The sequence below is a fragment of the Scomber japonicus genome, chromosome 9 (genome assembly GCF_027409825.1).
Source record: "Scomber japonicus isolate fScoJap1 chromosome 9, fScoJap1.pri, whole genome shotgun sequence".
Classification (NCBI taxonomy): domain Eukaryota; kingdom Metazoa; phylum Chordata; class Actinopteri; order Scombriformes; family Scombridae; genus Scomber; species Scomber japonicus.
The window spans coordinates 30,426,400-30,449,951 of record NC_070586.1 but is presented as its reverse complement, the minus strand read 5'-3'; the positions used below and the strand labels follow the sequence as shown (position 1 = coordinate 30,449,951).

At 39.4% G+C, this 23,552-nt stretch overlaps 1 protein-coding gene across 1 annotated transcript; it reads right to left on the bottom strand.

Moving 5' to 3' along the window:
- Positions 1-470: 470 nt before the first annotated feature.
- Positions 471-23,552, bottom strand: htr7c (5-hydroxytryptamine (serotonin) receptor 7c). Its single transcript, XM_053326119.1, is given in 2 exon segments — positions 471-1,252; positions 23,071-23,552. Coding segments are annotated over 2 exon segments (1,206 nt in total). The 5' UTR covers positions 23,538-23,552; the 3' UTR covers positions 471-513.

Below are 23,552 nucleotides of genomic sequence, written 5' to 3'. Positions count from 1 at the left end.
TCCCCTCCTGTTAGAAATGAATCTGTGATGTGTTGATGAAGATGTTCAAAACACACTGTGCCACAAAACAAACATTTCTCCTTATCAAACATCAATTTTGTTAATATACAGACATTGCTTCCTGTTTTCCTGGAAAGCTCTGGGATGATGGATTGTGTTTATATGTCATTTCCTTTGTCACTAGATTATTCTACCATAAATCCAGAGGCAGGACAGAATTGTGACATAAGCACAAAACCGGTGTCGACTTGGATAGCCCATCAAGTACCCTATATGATTTTCCTTCCCAAAATAGAATGACTGATTCACACACACACACTGAAGTGATCACGCCGTCTCTTTGCCTTTACGGAGGGGCCACAGAGCCATCAACAGTGACTCCCATTCTGTCAGTCTGTGTCTTATCTACACGCCTGCTGTGTACACATCGACCTTTAAGCACCGAGTGTACAAGCACAGGGTCACCATACCCTACATTTTGAGAGCCAATATCCCTTGCTTAACTCTACTGTTTTAAACCTTGAGAGCCTCATGCACGCCCACAGCTGACAGTCGGCGGTTGATGTTGCGATATCGACAACGAAGAAGGTCATGATAAGTGGAGCGCAGGTCTCGATTGAAGAAAGCGTAGATGAAGGGGTTCATTAAGGAGTTGGCGTAGCCTAACCAGAGAATTGTGCGCTCCAGCCAGATGGGCACACAGCTACACTGAACTCCACAAATAAAGGGCCTGGCAGTGGACAGGATGAAGAACGGTAACCAGCACACAGAGAAGACCCCCACGATCACCCCCAGTGTTGTGGCTGCTTTCTGCTCCCGCTTGAAGATGGAGATGTTTCTACGTTCACGGTTCAGCAGGCGAGACAGGGCAGCGCACTCCTCTGCCACACCGGGAGGCTTTAGCCCCTGCATTCTCAGCGCCTCATTAGCCACTGTTTCAAGGCGCTCTCGGCGCGAAAGGTCGGTGAAGCGGTGCTTGGCTCCACTCTTGCGGGCTGCCCTGAAGATTTTGTAGTACATGACCAGCATGACCAGCATAGGGATGTAGAAGGCTACGGCTGTGGAATAGATGGTGTAGCCAAAGTCTTGACTAATGAGGCACACACCGGCTGTGTTGATATTTTTGGCCCAGCCACAGAAAGGTGGCAGGGTGATGGATGCTGACACCAGCCACACTCCCAGGATCATCTTTGCCATCAGCTGACCGTTCTGCCGTGCTGGGTAGGTGAGGGGCCGTGTGATCCCCAGATACCTGTGAGGAAGTGAGACAAAAACTATTACAAACTACTCAACACTGGCTTCCAGGCATAATTTCCATTCAGGGCTGAAAACATTTGTTCTAAAACCCTTTGACAAATTGCTCAGTACAGTAGCTTCATCATCACAAAAACAAGGGTGGTTTATTAATCACATGTAATGCACTCAGACACTCTGCTGAAGCACAGAAATCTGCTGCCTGTCCGCATTAAGATGAAACTGCAGTGGCATCAAATACATGCCAGTCACTTAAAATACATTTCAATCAGAGGTCATAAACTCTGTCAGTGCCTGGAGGGCCATTAGCTGCTTTTCTTCAGCTTTGGAGGAGCTTTAGCAGGGAGCTATCAGTCAATCAATCAAATGTGGTTTCAAATAGCAGCTGGAGGTGTCAGAAAAACACGGAGACAGAGTGAGGTGTGAAAGGCTTGAATTTATACAAGACTTGGAAAATGGCCACTATTCTAGCAAAGTGATAAGTCTGTGTGCACATGTCAGCATGTTTTAGCTATATGCTCACAGCCTTCATCAACATCAAATGCATCATTGATGAAAGCTGTATACTTGAGACTGCAGGCTGTTTTTCTGGTTCCTCTATTGTTAATCACAAGATAAAAAGCTTTTGGGAGCAGTGGCCAATTTGTCTCTTCATTCAACAGTGATGTTATCAACACTGTGTAAATCAAATTCCGCTCATTCAGCCTGGCCTCACTTTATCATCGGCTTGCAGATGTTGAGTTTCTACAATTCATGTCCGGTTTGAAAATGTAAATTTGTCGATACACATTAGCATCCTTTTTTCTATCACACAGTTTTGTGCTGCAGCAACAATAATCTTCTTTGCAAATTCAAAACTGTACTAACTCAAGTTTTCTGTGTGCCACAAGCTAGCTGGTTTTAAGAAATAGTGTTACACAACCTACTGTAACCCAGCACCTCTGCTGCAGACTGTAGCTTGTTAACAACTGACAACACATTGAACAAGTGGTACTGAATCATTTGGAGAGGAGAATAAAGCTATAACCAAATTATGATATTTCCCCCGCGACACAGATCTGATGTTCTCTAATCAGCTTTAAAAAATTCATCAAAAATCATTCTTTTTTTCCTCCAAAAAAGGGTATGTTTTGCATGTATGTATAATACAGCAGGCACCTGCAGCATGTCCCCTACAGGTGAGTTATATCAGAATTTGTAAGCGTTGCCATGAAAACAAATTAAACACTCATCATCTGAGACAGGTTTTCATTATTTTGTTGCCCTTAGCAGCTTGGGGTGAACAAGTGGTGGCAGTGAGGACCATGAAACATAAAAAAACAGAAAGAAATCCAATTACACAATTTCATATATAAAAATTGTTTGAGAAGATTCCTCATTTCAGTAAAAAATGTTTTAGGTGTTTTGTTTGTATTGCCATAACTTTTAAGTGACATCAAAATCTGATAATCATATATTTAAAGCCTCTGCAATATCTTTTTAGTTCCCATTTAAACTCAGGTGCCACACAGTATTACCATTTCCTTCTTAAAGGGGACATATTATGCACATTTAAAAGTCTATATTTTAATTCTAAGGGTTAGAAATATATTTGCATGATTCACAATTCCAAAAAGATCCTGCCTCTTTAAGACCCCCCACCTGAGGTGCCCACTCTGTTCTGATTGGCCAAATCTAGGAAGTTACACTTTGGCAGACATCCGCTACAGAGGCTACATCAACAAACTATAGTAGTAGCATTTCACTACTTTTTGATGTTCTTTGCTCAAAATGTCAACTTTTCAAATACATCCATACATATTCAAGTTTAATCCAATTCAAAAATATGAGAGTACACAATTCAAACAACACATGGAAAACCTTAGCAACAACCTTAGCAACCAAGGGTATGGAATGATGGCCATTGATTGACATGCGCAATGGACATCAACTCGTCAGCAAGATAGGAAAAAACGTTCAGGGCATGTTGAAGCTCAGGCTTTTGACATGCAGGCAGAACACACTACATACTACATACATGAACCTTAAGTTTTGGAACTTTGACCATGTTTGTCATAAATATCTGACTTCATAACAGTGTATAAATAACAGAAAACCCAAAAAAGCATAATATGTCCTCTTTAAAGATCCCTTGGCTCAGGTTAGTTGCGCTCAGTGAATATTACATAACAAGAAGTGTTTATTCACCCTAGATCCCTCCAACCACTGCACTGCCTAGCTTACAACTCTCACTTAAAATATACTTAAGCTTTACAGCGAGGACACATCCAGGCGAGCAATGTCAAATAGATGCACGTCCGAGCCTGTGATGGGTACACTCCATGCTGTGGGAATTCTTAGAGATATATAATGGATACCCAGTAATGCAACACGTCCCTGTGAATACATTATTCAGTAATGAGGAAGGTGGTTGTGGTGGTTATTTGGGGGGGATGTGGGGGTATTTGTGTGTCAGCCCTCCGCAACCTATGACTCATCTTCAGCCTGCTAGAAGTCAGAGCTGTTTTCAGACGCACTCTCACCGGATTCAAAATTTCACCCTCCACTCAGAGAGAGAGAGAGAGAGAGAGAGAGAGGGAGAGATGACTGCCAGGTTAGATAAAGCAGTATGCATTTTAACGCTTCATTACACAGCTCGCTGCGTGTGTTTTAGCGAGATGAGCTAATGCAAACATCTGTGGCACCTCCTGCTGGTTTTTGCTTGTTTATTTTGACATGGAGAGATTAAACTTTAGCAATCTCTCTGAGGCAATAACAGGATACGGCAAAAATGAAAGCTATGTGAGGAGCATTCATAAAGACATGCACCACCTACAACGACAACATTCCAAATGATCCAGTAAAACACACACGAGTAGGCGCGCAAATTTAGCAAAATGATGTGACGCATGCAACATAAATCACTGAGGAATCATTAAACCTGCATTATCTGTGGAACAGCAGAAACAAGCTGTTCACCTTATAGTCAATGTTTTAGCAAACAACTGCTTGGCAAAATTAGCATTCATTTAGAGTGTTGTGTGTGTGTCAAAGCAAATGTAAATCTAATATTCATTCTGCTTTTGGTCTGTTTTACTCTCAACCAATCCCTGAGGAAAATATCTGTCTGTTTAGCTGCTAAATGCTCCACTATCTTCACCAGATTGATCTGTCCATTGCTTGGGGCTGGGCAGCGAACGTGCCTGCTTCTGCCTGAAATGCTAATAAGAACAGTGACAGTTAACCAAAATAGTAAAGTTACAGTTTGTAAAACCAAAAAAAAAATGAGCTGAAAGATGCTTTAAAGCTCATTTTGAGCTGAGTGCAAATTTACTGTGGGTTCATCACTACCAGTGGCATTTTTCACATGGCATGTAGTCTACATTAAAATATTTACTATAGAAGCTTTAAAGGACATAATCTGTCAGTATGTAATATAAAAAATGTGACTTATTAGAGTAAAATGCAAATATTTATGAATTTGCACCATATTAAACAAAATGCATATTTACAACCACATGCTCACACCTCAGATGATATATATGCAATAATCGCCTTCCATAAAACAGTATGGGTTGAGCAGAAATAATGACACACATTCAAATGAGGAGGTTTTTTCATACCTCTGGAGGATATGGGATATATCCACAGATGCAGCAGCATCCTGGGATTACCCAGTCATAGGCAAACACTGTGCCCAAGCTAATGGAGATTTCCATTACTTCAACTAGGCTACCAGCTCTGGTACAAGTGAAGTGAAGTATTTTCTGCACTGAAACACTGGTGCGCAACAGTCGTCAGTCATCTCCAAGAGCCCCTCTCAAGCCTTTTATATCTGAGAGGGGATACACAGTGAAATATTTACCAAGCTGCTTATGGTTTGGTTTGCAGAGTGGTAAATTTAGAACAGGAAAAAAAGGTACAAAACTACTTTTTTCCCCATAGAAAGTTCCCATTGGAGAACCCTCATTCATTTATCTTACAGAGCCATGTATAAATACAATGTCATCGCACTTGAGGGCAAATTCAAGATGAAGCCTGTGAACAAGTGAAGTGTTGCCCATTTTAGGTAGGGATCTTTTTTGTTTCAGTCTATCTGTGTGAATGGAGTGGGCACAGAGATGCAGATGTCGCCTGAAATCAAACCATTTTTGTTGAAGAACCGTCTCTTCAGGAACTGAGCAGTGTGACATCGCTGCTTGTTAACCAACAGTCACAAGTGTGCATTTAGTGCTTTTCATGCTCTGTTTGTTTTACATAAAGTGAATGAGAGTGGGAAATCTGAAAACTCCCCATTGTTCACTCAATATTCAGTGCAACCATTTGTTGTTTGAAAAAAAAAATCTGATATGTGCAAAACATAAGACAGAAAGGTTTTCTTATTGATTTTGACTGAGTTGAAAATGTACAACAAGTGTAAAGTATCACAAGTACTTATTTTAAGCTGCTCTAGACTTAAGAGCACCAGATCTTCCTTGTGAGAGTTGTGGGACTTCTCCAACATCAGACAACTACTTCAGTCCTCAAGGAGCAATTCATCTCTCCTGTTCTATTTGAGGAAGCTCAGTATGACAGAATTTTTACTTCTTCTCTCACCAAACATGTTGTACAACATGAGCAGAGCTGCCTTAACAATGAAGCAAAGGGGCAATCCCTTCTGTTTCATACTGCAGTCAGAAGTGAGTCTCATGTTGTATTTTGTTGTTCTGACTTCTGGTCGTGTTAAGGTTAGAATGAGAATGCAAAACAGCAGCAGGACATTTCTTAATCTTATTTATACTCTTATATAAATAAAACTGAGTCATCTCTGGGCAGACATACTTTCCCTCACAGTTTCTGTACAGACTGCTATCTTAGGTCAGACTGGTGTCAAGTAGTCTTTGAATAATTCTTCTTATTTTAGCCTACTTTTGGTTTTGGTGTGTGTGTGTGTGGGTGTGTGTGTGTGTATGTGTGTGGGTGGGTCTATAGTTGGTGGCTAAAGTCACTTCTTTGACTGTGCAGACTTTGTACTGTAATGTTTCTCTTCTTTGTCTGTCTCATGTGCATCTGAAGAAATGCAGACTTCTATCTTAATCAGTATAGCAGTAGTAAACTTTTTCAGCTCACACAGACAGCACTTCTGACCGTCCTTCAAAAACATCATCCTTTTTTTAAATTCATAATTGCAGTAACCTTTTGTTTTTGGTACGTGTACCTGAAGGACACACCATGCTTTTGCTCCTCTGACTTTAAGTCTTGACACCTTTATGATGTCGCTTTTACTTCCTCCTAATTGCTGTAAAGCAGTAACGTGGTTATTTTATGGCCCTCACAGCACAGCACACCACCTGTCCAGCTGGTTTACTGGCTCTCACAGCAATAGAGATGATGGGCAGCTATTAGTGCCACCATGATAAATGGATTCCCCCCTGCAACAGTGAGCGTGTCCATCCCTGTCAGAGCAGCGTGTCCTTGAATGACAAAGCAAATACCCCGCAGGCAAAACAGAAAAGAATACAGTAGAATAGAAGAGAAACAAGATAGAGAAACTAAAGTACTATGCATACACACAGAAGATTACAGGACGTTTTTATCATGGGATTCTTCCAGCTTTGTCAAACAGATTAAGCACTCCTAAGATAAACAGCGACTTGCACCTGAACACAGGAAACGACACAAAAGGGGCAACACAAACAGCACTTCATTCCTATCTGAGCAAAGAGAAAACACACCTGTAAGTTTTATGAGATATACAAACAATCTGAATTGCAGATTACACACTTTTGGCATGGCCTGTGTGGGCAAGAAGTAGGAAACAACATCCTGCAGTCAAACAATAAAAACTCTGTCACACTGAATGATGAATATGTATAAAGTGCCTCAAATTACAGTACAGTTACAGTAACATTTCAACAAAATTTCAACATTTTGGGAAATAAACATCTCAAAATGTGTATTCAGAAGAGTGACTTAACCCCTATAAAACCATAAAACCATATTTTTATACTTCAACTTGGTGCTGGTAAGCGGATTTCGTTATCTTTAGTCTTATCTTTAGAATCAGGCTTGTTGTTATCCAACCTTTATGTTCAACTAAGGTAATAACCTGCTGTCTGTAGCTTCATATTGACCATACAAATAAAAGAGTAGTCTAGATATTCTCATCTAACTCTCAGGAAGAGAGCAAAGGGATCACACATTTTTGCACAAAATGCACAAAATTTCTCAAAGGGTAATAGTGCTCCTTTCAGAAAAACATCTTTATATTACAGTTTGGTTTGAATAGAGCTGCAACATACAGGAGCCATCGATTTAAACTGCCGGTTTCTTTTATTGTGCTTTGATAGAATAGAACATTTTAACTCAAGGCCCGCTTACTTGTACATTAAGTTAAGATGGTTTTGTCAAACTACTTTTTTCCAAGGTGTGTATATTCTTTAGTCGTGTTAGAGGTCACATTCACTGCAGCTGGTATTGCATTCACACACTTGTAAATATCACGTTCTGCAAGATGAAAGCACACCACAAACTAGCCCAGACCATCATGTTTCCTGATTTAAGCTACTGCTGCATCTATTTTCTATTGCTGCTGCTGCTGATGATGAAGTTGATTGCTGTTTCTGTTCAGCACAGCATTCGCTAACATCCCTGCCTTGATATACCACTCTAATGCATTGTAAAGTACAGTACATGCATGTGCAGTTTATTTTAAGTTTAAGAGGAAAAGCTAGCGGCAATTCCCTGAACACACATTATTTAACATTGTACTCTTCTCTTTACAGCTCACTCTTCGGACTCCCTGTCCCAGCGGACTCTGACAACATCATCCGGCCCTGAGCATTCACTGGTATCTTGACCTTTTCATTCTGATAATAGCAGCCTAAGAGAGCATCTCTCTGCTCTTCCAGTCCTCAAGGTAATTTGAGAGCACTCAAACAAATCTCTTGATCTGTGATCCATGGCTTGTTGGCCAATCTCACATTTATGGACAGCTCAGTTATACGTGGTTCCATTCAAGATGTTTTGCACAGAATCATCAAACTGAGTCACACAGATTCATCAGACAAATTCAACTAAATTCTGACTGTTCTGGTGTTTGATTAAGGTTAGGCAACCAGGCGTCTGGTGTTTGATTAAGGTTAGGCAACTAGGTTTGGGCATTGGTTTCATCATGGTTGAATGAGAAGAGAATAAGATACATTTGTGGAGCACTGAAGGTAACTGCCTAAAGTATTAAACTTAAAAATGTGTCAGCCAAGCACTTGGGTTTACACCAGGCTATCCGGTGCTATAGATGGTTATGGGTTCTGTAAATACTGTTGAACCACCTCTTTACAGTTGTGTCTCCTTCATCTTTCAGCACAGGGAGAGGTTGCCTCTGTCAAGGGACCCAGACTGGGATTTGCTGTGATTTACTGTCCTTTCATACATTTGCCAAAGATCACAGTTACTGTTCTAAGGCAGAAGCAAGTCGGTCACAACCTCAGTTTTCATAGCTTCACCTATAAATAGATCTTAGAAAAATAATGAGATTAGCATCAAATTTGCATATGCACAACAACAAAGTCACATTTTTTTGAGCATCACTATTAGCGTTTCATGCACTGCTTCCTGAGTCTGGACTAAAATGTTTTTTAGTAGGATTCACAAGCAAGCTAAGAAGCAAGACCATTTTCTGTCACTTGCATCTACTTTAAGAAACCAGTCTGCCTAATCACTATATTTAAATTGAATGTCTGAATGGATTCCTGCAAGGTTGTTTCATTTAGCCATTTAAGTGTTTAGTGTTTATTTGACTTCCATTCCATTAACAGCCACAGTGTTTTGCAACTGGAGAGCATCTATAGACCTCACTGCCACAAAATGTATGCTCACTTCATAGATATGTATGACTAAAGTCCTATAGTGCAAGGTGAATAAGTATGTGCCAGCGATTAAAACCTTCCTCTCTTATTACTGTCATGATGATGTGAGAGGGTGAGAGAGAAGAGCCCCTCATCTTTGTCAGCTTCCCTTTGATTCGGTCACCAAGTGCCCTCGCTCTCTCAGAGAATAGCCTCAAATATACCTCAAAAACTAAATAAGCTCAGAGGAACACTCACATGTGGGAGAGGAATCTCATTCTCCACTTCTACCTGTTTTACTTCTGACCTTTGAGGAAAAAATGTTGAAACAATTTTAGTTTTAGGTCAAAGGCAGGGACGTGCACATGATTATAGAGAGGCAGGGGCTCAAAGGTAGAAAAGGGCAGAGCAAAGTGCGCGCCAATTTTTTTTTTCCGGTCCTTTACACAATATGGAAATTAATGTAAAATTAAAAAATAAAGTGCTAATAGAAAGCTAATGACTTAGCTGTGTGTCCTGTGTAGGTGAAAGTGATATGAAATTGCCATTTATTTTGTGTCAACAAATTATTGTCAACATGAGTTCATTCACATTATCAAAGCTTGGAAGACATGCAAAGCAATAAAACACTGGTTTATTATTAGGCTATTTAAAGTTTAAATACAGATGGTAATATTTCAAACACAGATAACCTACAGCTTATATCCCCAGAATGCTGAAATTACTATATTATTATTATGATTATGATTATGATTATTATTTTGTTAGCCCACACAGTAGTAGGAAATAGTCACAATAAACTTTTTATCTAAACCTCGGACCTGTACTTCAGACCTGTAGTGAGGGAAATATGATCCGCCCTAAACACGGTGCATTTTATTTTGAAAATTTACCCGGTGTTTTATTTTGTACACAATTTCCTGTCCCGCACGATGTGCTCTGTGCTGAAATGCTCCGACGTCCAGCAAAAACAGAAGCTGAAATATTACTCATATTTAAGCACGTTGAATAAGTGGATGGCGACTAGTTAGACCATAACTCACAGGTTCACGTTGCTCCACTGTCACGTCTCCTCAGTTATCCATGGGGCAGCAGCTCTCTCTCTCTCTCTCTCTCTCTCTCTGGCTGCTCTGTGACCGAGCGGAGCCGCAACGGACAGAGAAGCAGCAGGCTCAACGCACACAATAACCCCGTATTACAAGAAAATGGGTACGGTAGAATACCGTGGAGTTTTTGTACCACCGTTTGAACATTCCTAACAGGAATTAAACACACACACACACACACACACACAGAGGGCACTTTTTAATACGAGGCAAAAAGGGCAGGGGCTCAAGCACCCCTAGGGCCCTATGTGTGCACGTGCCTGGTCAAAGGGATGAGGAGATACTTTATTTGAATATTTTTAACTCTGTTTATGAAAAAAATAGCATGTAAACTGTGACAGCATACTGTATTTACACTGATATGGTATATGGATTATCTCCGTTGGTGGTATACTCCTTTCTGAACCACTATACACTGGAGATGCTTAACACAGACTTGCATTGTGGTGGCAAGTCTGCATGTTAAAGAGGGCAAGATACTGAGCTACTGAGCATTAGAATCACTGCAATACACTTTGGATTAAAAAAGCCTTACAGTGCTCCTGATGAGCAGGTTGGCACCTTGCATGAGAGCTTCTGCCATCAGTGTAAGAACGTGTGTGCTAATGGCTACATGTTGGCGTGTGCTGTAAAGCGCTTTGAGTGGTCGGTAGACTAGAAAAGCACCCATTTACCATTTAATAAGGATACCACAGCCAGCTCCTCTTTTGAGCTGACTCGCTTTCTTCTTTCAATTTGGCATCTAGCCAGCAGTTGGAATAGTTGAAATAGCTGTGCAGCCCATTATATGTCATAAGATAAGGCAGACTTTATTATGCCAGTGGGAGATTTGCCTTGGACTCTAACTCAATGTGCTTTACATAAAAACAAACGTTTAACAGTAAGAATTGGAAGCATTAAAAACATACAATTAAAATAAATAAATAAATGAATAAACCCCAATTACGGTAAAAATTAGAAACATTAAAATATACAATACAAAAAACCCAATTATAATAGAAATAAAACAAAGTATTGAAAGAGAGAAAGAAAATTAAAAGCTAGACTAAAATAGAGCATGAGAGTGCAGCATAATGATTTGCTTTAAAAATATTAAAAGGACATACAGTGCAAATGAAAGATTAACATTTAAAGTGTTTTAAAGAGGCCAACCTGGATTTAAAAATGTTCACAGTTGGTGCTGATTTCAGTTCTGTTGGTAGTTTAGGCCCAGGAACCTGTAGGAGTCCAACTGCATTATGGTATCGTTGTGGATCACCGCTCATGAGTGATCACAAAGTAGCTTGGGGTCAAACAACAGCTACTCTGTTTTTTTATGTTGAGGGTGAGATTATATTTGTCCCAACACTGTACAAAGTCTGTACCTGGACATCAGGTGTCATTATTTTGTGACTCTGCAAATGTAAAAGGACAGTGAGGAGGAGAAGTTGTGTCCAACTTGTTCCTGAGTCACTAGACAGCACAATCTAACACAAAGGCAAATGTTGAGAACTGTGCTTCTTTCTACCTCCTATCTTTGTTCTGATCGTTTTTTGTAAGACATGAAAATATCACAGACCTCCTATTAAATAAACTCAGCTAAGGGCAACCAAATGCCATTGATACCTGTGTTTAACAACAATTATCAGGCTAAAAATAGACAAAAACCCCAAATCAAACCTATATGCACTTTCTTACCTGCATAGCATACTGTATAAGACAAGTTTAATCATAACTAGACCTGAAAACAAGACTAAACAAGACAAGTTAATCCATTTAATTATAATCTATAAAATGTTTACATTGTTCCACTGTATTTAACTACACACTTACCAATCCTCAGCTAAGAAACGTCTTCTATCTTTCAAAGTGTATTTTGGCTTTATTATTCCTGATTGCAATCTAACCCTTGAAAACTGTAGTTTATGAAACTCTTTAAGTGGTTGGCAAATCATTCCAGAAACTTAAAAGAAAACATCTCCTTAAAAATATATGGGATAATGATACAATTGATTTATTTGTGTATTGATCATCCATTACCATAGAAAACAATGACTCCAAAGCACATTTTTCAAACGTTGTTTGAACCATTGATCAAGTTCAATTCAATTTGATGCATTAATTAAATGAGCTCTCCAGCTCTGTAGGTGGATAACAGAACAGTATTTCACCGAATTAATGCAAAATTAGAGGCGGTAATCAAGAAACCAAAGAATTAATTAATATAAATTTCTCCCTTTTGGTTTCAGATTTTGATTCACAGAGCAGATCTGTATGCTGAAGTAGACAAAAAAGGACATTTGATTTCAGTTAGACAGTACACTCATGAGATTTGATGGATTTTGCAGTGTTCTAAATGATTAATTGGATTTACAGTATGCCTTGTCTACAGCCAGATGTTGTGTGTCTCATTTAAAAGAAGAACATGCAACCAATAAATCAATGAGTTTAACAAATGGGAACAATCCACAAGAATACGCTCAGCTATGTCAGGTTTGATGTTACAAGCAAAAAGGAATAACAGCACTTACTGCTTACATCAGCACGCCTGATATTAATGTTTTTCGAGAGAAGGAACTAAACTGAATGTAATTTGATTTTGCACCAGATGACATAGAGCAGAACATCAGATATGGAGGTGGAATCTATGTTCCTGTCGGAGCACAGTGTGTGATAACCAAACAAACTATGACCGATGACAGGAATATTCATTACAAGAGCATCCTTACGGTTTATCTGGCCTATGAGCAGTGAGGGATAGAAAATAATCACAATAAGTTACTCAGCCTCTCTACTGGCAGAGCACATTGAAATGTACAGCATCACATTTGTACATTTCCAGGATTCATCTCCACTCAGACTCATTTTAAAAGATAGACAAACAACATATCATTATAGTTGAGTAAACACAGCTGTGGCAACGAGATAAAGACACTGATCCGGTTAAATAAAGGTCACTGTTGCCAAAGCAGTGCTCATAATGATGGGTGAGAAACAGTTAATCTGCTTTAATAATGCTAAACAGTGCAATATCTGATATGATAATGCTAAACTGTGCAATAAGCTCAATATGAACAAAAGAAATGAAGGCGTATCATTATTGAAAGCTGTACAGTATGCTTTGTCTACTGCGGGCTGCATATTACTAGCCTTAGAGTCATTAACTTTAAAAAACATTCCTCTGCAAGTCAGGTTTTGGGAGATTATTGGCACCAAAATCTTCCATATGTGCATGCCAGATTAATGGCTCCCAATTGTCAGAGCTGTTTGGTGTTCTGTGCTGGCAACGGACCATGTCACCAGACGCTGCCCTCGTCACGACTGGGAGTTTTGGCAAAGAAAAACCTAAAAAACATTTTATAACAAACTTCCAACGACATATTTTCGTATCTCACCATATGGGTAGGTCTCTGTACCATTCAAGGAGGGTTACGAGGCAAATTTTCTCCCACAGTTGAGCAGGTTAATTCACCATCTTCCTCACACCGCAATATGGTTCAACAGACTGAGGATAGGTGTTGGATCGAACTATCAGAGGTCACGCTTCAGGACAACCTGAGTGAGATTGACTGAGAATCAGGTATGTTTCAATTCAGCTATTACAATATCAGTGGTACTGTTGAGCTTCATAGCAACGCTGACCAACAATACCATCCCTGCAGTGACTGTACAGTCATTTCTGAAACAGGAATCATAAGTACATGGCTCCATTCATGTTCTAATTACTATTATTATTGCTCTACACTAACCTCTTACCAATCCTCTAGAGTGTGCCACCCCTGCATTTAACTGCACAGACATGTATTAGGAAATATGAGTGCAATAATATGCAATAAAGATTCATTCTTGAACCTTGAAGTTCACAGAATGTTGAAGGATTTTGAGATATTTCACAGGATAAGTGAAAATGTTGACCTTCTAGTGGCACTAGATGTAAAGCCAGGGGATCAACAAAGTCACTAAGATTTATCTTCTGGGCACCATGGATTTCTTTACCAAATTTCATGCAAATAGTTGTCACAATAATTCACTAAAAACCGAGAACGTCTGCCTCATGGTGGTGCTAGAGGTAAAGTCAGGGCACTGGACCAACAGATCATTGCCATCCTTGAACCATGCCGCTAGTGTGGCTAAAAAATGCACACAGCTTTGAACTTTGGAGAGGCACAGAGCAATACTAAATATAGTACATACACTCCCGTCACACTTGGGCTAATCCTCTGTGTACATCCTCACAGATACAGACACACCGACGCAGTCTGTCAACATTGGCAAACTGTTCTGAGGAAATGCCAGCTAATAATTTGTTTTTAATCTTCCTACTTCAGATAATGTAAGTTGCCCACTCAATACACTGTATCCTTAAGTGTTGCCATGGAGCTCAGAAGTCGAAAACCTTGACAGATGGATCATGTGGGTGTTTGTGTTTTCACCATTTAACAGGTAACATGACCAAAAATGTGTAGTACTCTGATTGTTGGCCTAAAGATCAATGTGTGTTTTAAAGAAACGCTCTCACTGCAAGATTATTAATAGGTGTTTATGATTACACCACACAATCTCATGCATCTAATAGAGTTTGCCCAGTTGAATCTTAGGTTTCAACATCTTAATTTTTCTATGCACTTTAAGTGTGATATAATATAAATGTAATGGACTGTGCTCATATTATGATTCTCAACTTCTGATTTCAAAATCAAGAATCAACTTTAAATCTCAAGTGTGCTGGATTACACACATATGATTTTGATCTGGACTAGAACACTTCTGTTCCCAGTATGTCACACACACACAGAGTCATCTCTGAGAGTGCAGGGTTGCCCATAGAGCATTAATCCAGTTTGTGGTCACTTCAGGGTTTCAGTGTCTTGCTTAAGGGCAGATTGACAGTGATCTGGAGGAACCATATTCATGTTTCTATTTCACAGCTGATATACAATCTGCACTCTGTGCCAGGGGGTTAAATCACTAACTTCTCAGCTTCTACCTGACCAGAGTGACAGACTGACATTACAACTGAACTGTCACATTGAACTTCAGTCATACAACATTTTAGGATAATTGTAATATAAATACTAATAATTGTAGATATATGAAGAGTGATCTGTGAGAGAAATATTTTCCAATTAATTAGTCTGTGTGTCTAAAGGGATCGCTTTTAAAAGCTGTTTTGCCCTTGGCAGGATTACAGCACATGCCCTAATGCAAAACTTAATTTTTATCCACTGAATATAAACACACAAGGATGCACAAGATTGGTCACTGGTTAGATAAAAAAGTTAACTCCTGAGTAATTGGTTATTCATATTGCCCTTGATAATAGACCATATAAATATTCATGTGCACAGATGAACTGAATGCAAAATGCATGTTTATCCTACAACTGAAGCAATATGCTAAATGTTCAAAACATATTATCAGCAATTCACAGCATGATGTGTGTGTGTGTGTGTGTGTGTGTGTGTGTGTGTGTGTGTGTGTGTGTGTGTGTGTGTGTGTATGTTTTCAGTCTCACAGCTCCATCAACAGGAAACCTATTAGTTGACTGTTTGGTAAATGTTCAATGGCCCTTTGTTCAATCTTGATGAATAATGGACCCAACTTTGTTATTTTCAAACACAAAGCATGATTTATGTCACACTAAAGGCACTTTGTCATTTTCTTCTTTCTTTCTCCTCCCCAGACATTGTAGGGTAAATAGGATGACAACCTGGGAATAGCAAAATAAAACTCAGATCTTTGTCTGTGGGCTAGTTAATAATTCATCATACTTTGTGTCAAATTGCACCACGAAACAGAACATACCAATATTGCTGCTGACACATGAGGGTCAGGCATCTCCAGCTTTTCAGGAATGAAGGCTTTTTAAGACATTTCGCCATGTTGACAAACTCACTCATTACATCAATAACCGTGCATAATTTAATTTCAAGCAAGAAATACAGAAACATCAAATAGGAGTCAAATGGTTTTTACCCTATAGGGGGGGACACACAAATTATTAAAGACATTAGCAAAACAGCTCAAAACAACCCCCTCCCTAACCTAATTTTCATCTGTGAAAGTGGTTCAGCTGAATATTTTCATTTCAGTCTATGATCTATCAGCATGACTGCTGCTCTTCAAATCTGATGCAGAGCTGGAATCTCTTCCAAAGCACACTGATTAGCTGTGTAGGATCTGATTGAGTGGCTCTAAATATCAAATCATGTGATCTGTGTGTGAAGCATGTAGCAGTTTAATTATTCTGTTTCTTCAAAATGAATTTTAGGGAAGGTGGCATGAGTCTGTTGGTCGGTCAGTCTACCATTTAGTTCCAGACTGAAACATCTCAACAATTGAATGAATGGCCATGCAATGTTATGGTGAAGTTAATGAATGAAATATCTCAACAACCATTCGTTGGATTGCTATGAATTTTGGGGCAGACTTTTGTCCCCTTCTTCACTCCCCTTCTCTTGAGATTTTTACAATTAAGTGTAAATTAGAAGAAGGAGGGCAAGGGTGAAATGGGGGAAACAGGATGCATAATAACCTACCGTAATCATAATGCATAATGCATCACCCATTGATTGTGGTTGAGGTGAGTTTCCCACCTTCTCTGTGAAGCATTTTGGGTCATCCATGTATTTTCTTTTCAGACACTTTTGCATAATGTAACTCAGAAATATACATTTCCTCTGGGAAACTGCAATTTTGTGATCACAATAATCAATGCAAATTCAAATAATCTCTGAATATTTGCAAGCACTTGCTATTTTGCTACAGCTTTTACCACAACCTTTCTGCATGAAATGGCCAAATCAACAGGACCAATTGATTGATTACAAAGTCATACGTTGTTCAGGCAGCATAGATGGACAAAGACAGACCTCAAATATAGAAAATGGGCTATTAAACTGTAACTTGTTATTCTAATGGTTTATTTTGATGGCATTATTGATTGATTTTGCACTCTTGTTGAGGTGAAAGTTTATTTGACAAAGGCTTATAAATGGAACTCAAGTACAGTATTAGTTTTGTACTACTTTGAGTCCATGCATCTCATGTTCAGAAAATAAATTCCTGCAATTTTAGCACAAAAGGATATAAAACATCACAAATTGTAACACAGTTTTTTTTTTTTTTTAGAAAAGTCACTCCAAAACAACAAAAAACTCCTGGAGGGACTCATATATGAGATTTGCAGCATTCATTTATGAAAAACTCTATGAATGTGCTGTTGATAATCCTTTTGTCTTCCTCTTTTTTATTTATAGTATTTTATTTTATGTATTGTGTATTTCATCTGTCATCTAATGCAGCACTATCTAACAAAAGATCTGAAACCTGAATAAGTGGAAATGAACATAGTATGGTAACCTCCATATGGCCTGACTGTAGTACAGCATGCTGGACCTGCTTTGGCTACCATACACTTGACAACAAGCCAGAGCTAAATATATGTGTTTTTCTAATGAACCAACGGGAAGCCATCCAAGGTCTCAAACAATGGCTGCCTTTTCCATAAATGACAAATCTCAAGCAGTAAAAAGAGAGAACAATAACAACATCAAGAGACACAGCACAAAGCACAGGCGTTACTTTGTTTTCCCCCATTTCATTTTCTATTTTCAGTCATCCCAACCCCTCAGATCCACACACACCGCCCTGTGTGATCACATGATGAGAGGACAATTTGTCTGTGACTTCATGTACTCCTGTAATAAAAGTCAATGAGTTTTGTCTATTCAGTATGAAATAGCAGCTGTAGTGGCTTGCGACATTAAATGTGTCTCTTGCGTTTCTAAACCCTCTAATACTGCTCTCTGTAAACTGGTTGTGATCACAGGATTCAGAAGATTTCAGTATAACATCTTATTTACTACCTGAAGAAACTTTCTGTCCCGATTTAGTATTCCTTTACAAGCATGAAGTGCCTTTCAGCTGATCGCACTGGCCATGCATTTTGGCAAAGTGGCCGACAAGTAGGATGTGAATCGTGTCTGAGGGAGCAGAGCTTAGGCGTCACATCGCATTACCTAAGTGTGCGTCAGCTAGGTCAAGTCATTTGTGTCTGGTGCAGCAGGTGAATGTTCCCCAGCTGCTCTCAGAAAGTGCCGTCTCTCCTGGGACGAAGTTACTCACAATCCTCACCAAAATATTTAAGATGGGGAGGGCAGGGCGATGTTTCAGCAGCGAGTGAACTCAGCTCATCATTGACACATCAGTAGACAGAAAGGATGTGGATGCTGTGGTTAATCCTGCTGCCATCCAAAGGCCCTCCCTAGTGTGATTTCCTCCCTCAAATCCCCTGCAAAAGCTCACCAGTGTGATCACACCTACACTGTATTTTCTTTAGTCTGAACTTTGGTGGAAAACTTTACTTAAGAGTTATGTGATATTGACCTACATCCCATCCATCTTCCACTGTTCTCTGATGTTTAAGGGACCAGTGTGTGGGATTTAGTGCAGTCTAGTGGTGAGTATGCAGAATAGAACCAAGCATGCAGGAAAACCTTCAGTAGCTGCTAAAATTAGCAAAAAACACAAAAGGCCCTCTTTAATGTTTGGTTTGTCTGTTCTGGGCTACTGTAGAAACATGGTGGTGCAACATGGCCGCCTCCCTATTTTGATATAAAGGCCTCATTCTAAGGTAACAAAAGCACAATGTTTCTTAAGTGATTTTACATTGATACATAAACATACGTACCTTGAACAAATAACATTTATGCCAAGCCTGTTCCACTAGATGCCACTGAATCTTACACACTGGTCCTTTAAGGCTATATTTGATTTGTAGAGCATAGAGTCTGCCTCTAGCTACACCAAGCTCCTTCATTCCTTTAGCGCTGTCTTTTCTTAGACATCTGAGAAACTACAGAAAAGGACTGCCCTCTCTTCTCACTGTTGTGAATAAATCATTTATATTTGACTTTTGAATTATTGAATATACAACATATTACTCTCAGTGAAGGTAAAAACTGGCTGTAGCCAAAAGAGATACTAACTTTTTAGGGAAGTGGACACAAATGCAGCCAAAGCTTTCCTGAAAGTGCATGCTGAGAGGAAGCAGTCCTACATTCACTTGGACAGCGGACTTTGCATATATATAACTTCTCTTTTATTCTCTTGACAACATGCACACCGGACTCTTCTGCTGTGACTGGGTCAATGCTTTGGTGTGTTAGATTCAATTTGCAGGGTTGAATCGCCACTTAGAGAAGCCAGAGGCAATGAATGGGTACTCATCCATAAGCATGGCTTTTTACACCCATAAATAAGCATTTGCACATACAGTACAAAATCAATAGCACTGACATGTAATCCTCTTATCCTGATATTTTGATGTGACACAGGCTACACAACGGCTAACCTTTTCTTCAGTCAGACAAGAACCTGTCATTATAGAGTGAGAGTGGTTATGAGTAATTAGTTGTTAATAGTGAAAGGAAATTATTTATCTATAAAATTGAATTCCTTTTCTAAGCACACAGCAGTTTCAGAAATAAGGGATATGTTATTCTTCTTTAGATTCACAATATACACTAAGCTGCTGTGATATGGCGATATGTCGATATAATGTATAAAGTCAGACAATATAAATTTATGAACCATCAGAGATATTGCCATACCGTTTATGTAATGTTATCTAATCATTTAATATTTCTTGGTAAATTAGGCCACTGTGGGTGATGTTGCAAATTAATGAGCTGTAGGGCTTTATTGCAATACAACACGTTTATATCACTTTGTCATCATTAAATTGTCTTGATTTGTCAGGTATTCATTTATTGGACTGAATAAAACATTCATTTCTGGTTGTTTTATCTATATCTTATCATGCTATATATTGATTATTGTGACGTAAATTTACATAAGCCCTGATAGTGAATGTTATCCATATCACCTGATCTAAATATTATGTTGCTGATAGCAACATAATATTTATATTATGCAGCTGATAGTTCTTGCCTCAGGAGATGAATTTAATTTGTTAAGTATTTGTTTAGGGTACTTCAAGTATTTGTGTAGGATGATGCAATAACTGGAGCTAATCTGAAACCTAGATATCTAAAAATATAATAGACTAACATCTAAATTTCTCAATGTCTATGAATCACTGTACTCACATCTGCATGTTAACATGAGAAAAGACCATGCATAATTTTCTCAGCAAGACTTAAGCCTTTTCTTGCTGAAATACTGTCACCTGTGTTACCAGATTGCTTACACAATATAAACAACTGTGTTTCAAAATATCTGTAAATATTCCTAAAATGCATCATTCCACCACAACATGATTGCATGTAATTAAGCCACACTATAATTAGACTGTAGAATTAAGGCTGCTTTACCAACCAGGCAAATCTCAATCTCAGTACTACAGAACAACTCTACAAAGCTGGCACATACCCTGAGGCCAGACCCCAACAACCTCATGTTTATTCTGTGCATGCTTTATGGTTATTAGATTAACTGCAAATCTTTTTATAAATCTCCACCACATAACTACAATATCAACTAAAACCACAATGACATGCTCCTGTAACCAGGCTCTGCATTATTGATTAAATCTTGAGGACCAGTCTTGTTCAGGGGCCTGGTATGAAAAACTAGATTTGAATCTCCTTCATTTAAGTTTGTGTATATGTGGTGCACATCTGTATAAAAACCCTTTTACTTTACAGTGGTAATTTTTCTCCCATGACCCCAAGTGTGTATATCTGGTCCTGATTAGACTTGAGTTCATGTGGATGGTGCATGTCACAGATACTACGTTCCACCTGAATCACAGCGGTATCTCTGATAATATCTGGCAGGATCATCAATTCACTGATCTCATACACTAGGGAGCACTCCTCCCGCTTCACAGTGTCCATACTGTAAACCTCTGGAGCTTTGAGAGACAATTGATATGCCTCTCTGCAGTAGAGCTCTTTGTGTCATATAATATACATGCATATTATATACATACTGTATAGGGACCATATATCCCCCACAAACAAACTTATTCAATCCTGAGCCTCATTTGCAGCATGCTTTACTCTGAAGGCACAGAAGTTTTACAATAAATGTTCTTGGTAATCTTGGATGACAGTCAGAGAGCCCTAATTACAGCTAATCGTGTGTCTAATTGGCAATTCCCATCTTAATGAATTATCTCTGTGATTCCCATTGTGAATCATATGCCAAACACACTCTGCATTGTTTAATTAAAATGTGTCTGTTTTTATTGAGATAGCTGCAAACAGTTTGCTGTCACTTTTAATCCCAAACTGACACAACATTATTGAGAATTCTCAGAGTCTCACAATAAGCAGGGAAGCGAAGGGATGGAAAAGCCTCCTCTAGAATAGTGCGATTCGGTGGGTGTGCACTCTTTGATTTCACGGCAACAGATTCAGTCACCCACTCTATCTTTTCAGACATGCTTGCTCACAGATGGGTCCGTTTGTCCTTTCTGAGTATATACTGTGAGCTGTTCTCATCTCTAATCACAGACAATAACACTGGGACCCAACAGAGGCACTTTGCCACACTCAGTCAGTTATCCACCACTGGATGATAAAGACAAGCCTGGCTCCCACATTGACACTTTGATTCTGAGGTTATTTCCTTTATATTCATGATCATATACTCCTTGAATAATTGCCAGGTTCAGGTGTAGGGTGATATGTTATTAATTTGTTCCATAAACTGACTGGGGGACTGAATGGCCACAGATCATGTTCAAATCACACACTGCTCATCCATCTTTAACTATCAGTGTGACCTTTTTGACCTTTTCAGGCATGCTTAAGCCTTCTGCTCGCAGCATCCAGGAGCAGGAAACATGCATAATTATGGGCGTAATGCACTGAGATAATGACACCTGATTGGCGAGTGGGCGAATACGAAGGAAATAATCAGATCATCAATATAACAATGAGCTTTTGTCTTCATTATAGTTACTGAGGCAGAGCAGTGACACTGATCACTTGATTTTATTTGATTATGGATAACAGAAGGAGCAGTGGACGTGTTTTATTTGTCAGGAGCTATCAGGCTCTGCTCTGGCAGTCTGAATGGTGACTACCTGAGAGGCAGAATGGATCTTAATGGGTGGGCATGAGTGCTCAGGCTTTACTTCCCCCCATTTTCAATGTGGATTTTAATGCAGCTCACTTGGTGCACTTGGGAACCCACATTCATGAATAATTTTGGAACAGTGTGTTGATGCAGAATGCTAGGATGGGAAACCTCACAGGCTATAGCTATAAAATGTGAATGTATTGAGACCAAAAACAGCAGCATTTGTATGTTTATATACCTCAGAAAATAACTTTACCTACAACACTATGACAAATCAGCCAAGAATTGTATGAAGTGAATTCCAGCAGTTCCTTTTTTTCCCGTAGTTTTATTGTCAATGGGAAAGTTAAGGCACATAACAAAGAGCAGGTGCGACATATGCGCCCTCAGTGTGTAAGACGATGGTAAATCATGTAGGCTGGGTATAAAAGTCATAGGCTATGAGTCATAGCAACAGCTGTAAGGTCGACGAGCGCTGATCCTAAGTGTACTTTTAGGAAACAGTGCCCATGGTATGGTCAAGCAGATTAATTAAGCGCGCTATAAATTAATCACAGTCTGTGAATGAATTTTCTGGTTCAGCGGCTTCAACAGCACAGAGAATCCGACGAATGGTTGATTTGGAATTAGACATTTAAATAGCATTCCCTGGCGGAAAACCCCCCAGATATTTTAGCGTATACAATTAATTACTTAATTTGGCAGTTAAACTGTAGCCTATTTGTAGTTATGTGGGTTAAAGCATATAAAAAGGGCATTTGTAGCTTTCGTGTCATTTTAAACGCAGGGCGCGCTCTATGCGTAATTTCGGTGCCAATGAAAATTTGACAGACTTCAACATAAAGGTCCGGCTGCTAACTTTGAGAACTTACCTATCCACGCTGATCACACACAGGGTCATGATAGAGGCAGTGCAGCACATTACATCCATGCCGATGAAGATGTTGCAGAACACCTCTCCAAAGAGCCACTTGCCCCCGGTGAGGTCTGTCACTATCACAAACGGCATCACCACTATGGCCACTGACAGGTCCGCCACTGCTAAGGATACCAGAAGGTAGTTTGAAGGTTGCCTTAGTTTCTTCACCACACACACCGCGATCACCACCAGCGTGTTCCCCATCACGGTGACAGCCGTGATGATCGCAAGCATCACGCCGATAATGATCTTCTCCGGGCGCCCGAAATCCCTCAGCTGCTCCTCACAAGACTCGTTGTGCATGGTTGTGGGACTGGTGGTGACGAGGACGTTCTACCGAAGCTACAGAGTGCCATTGATAACTTCGGAAAAATCCTCCTTCTTGTTAAAAGTGAGTTCAACCCCCGAAGTATTGAACATCACGAAAACGTTACC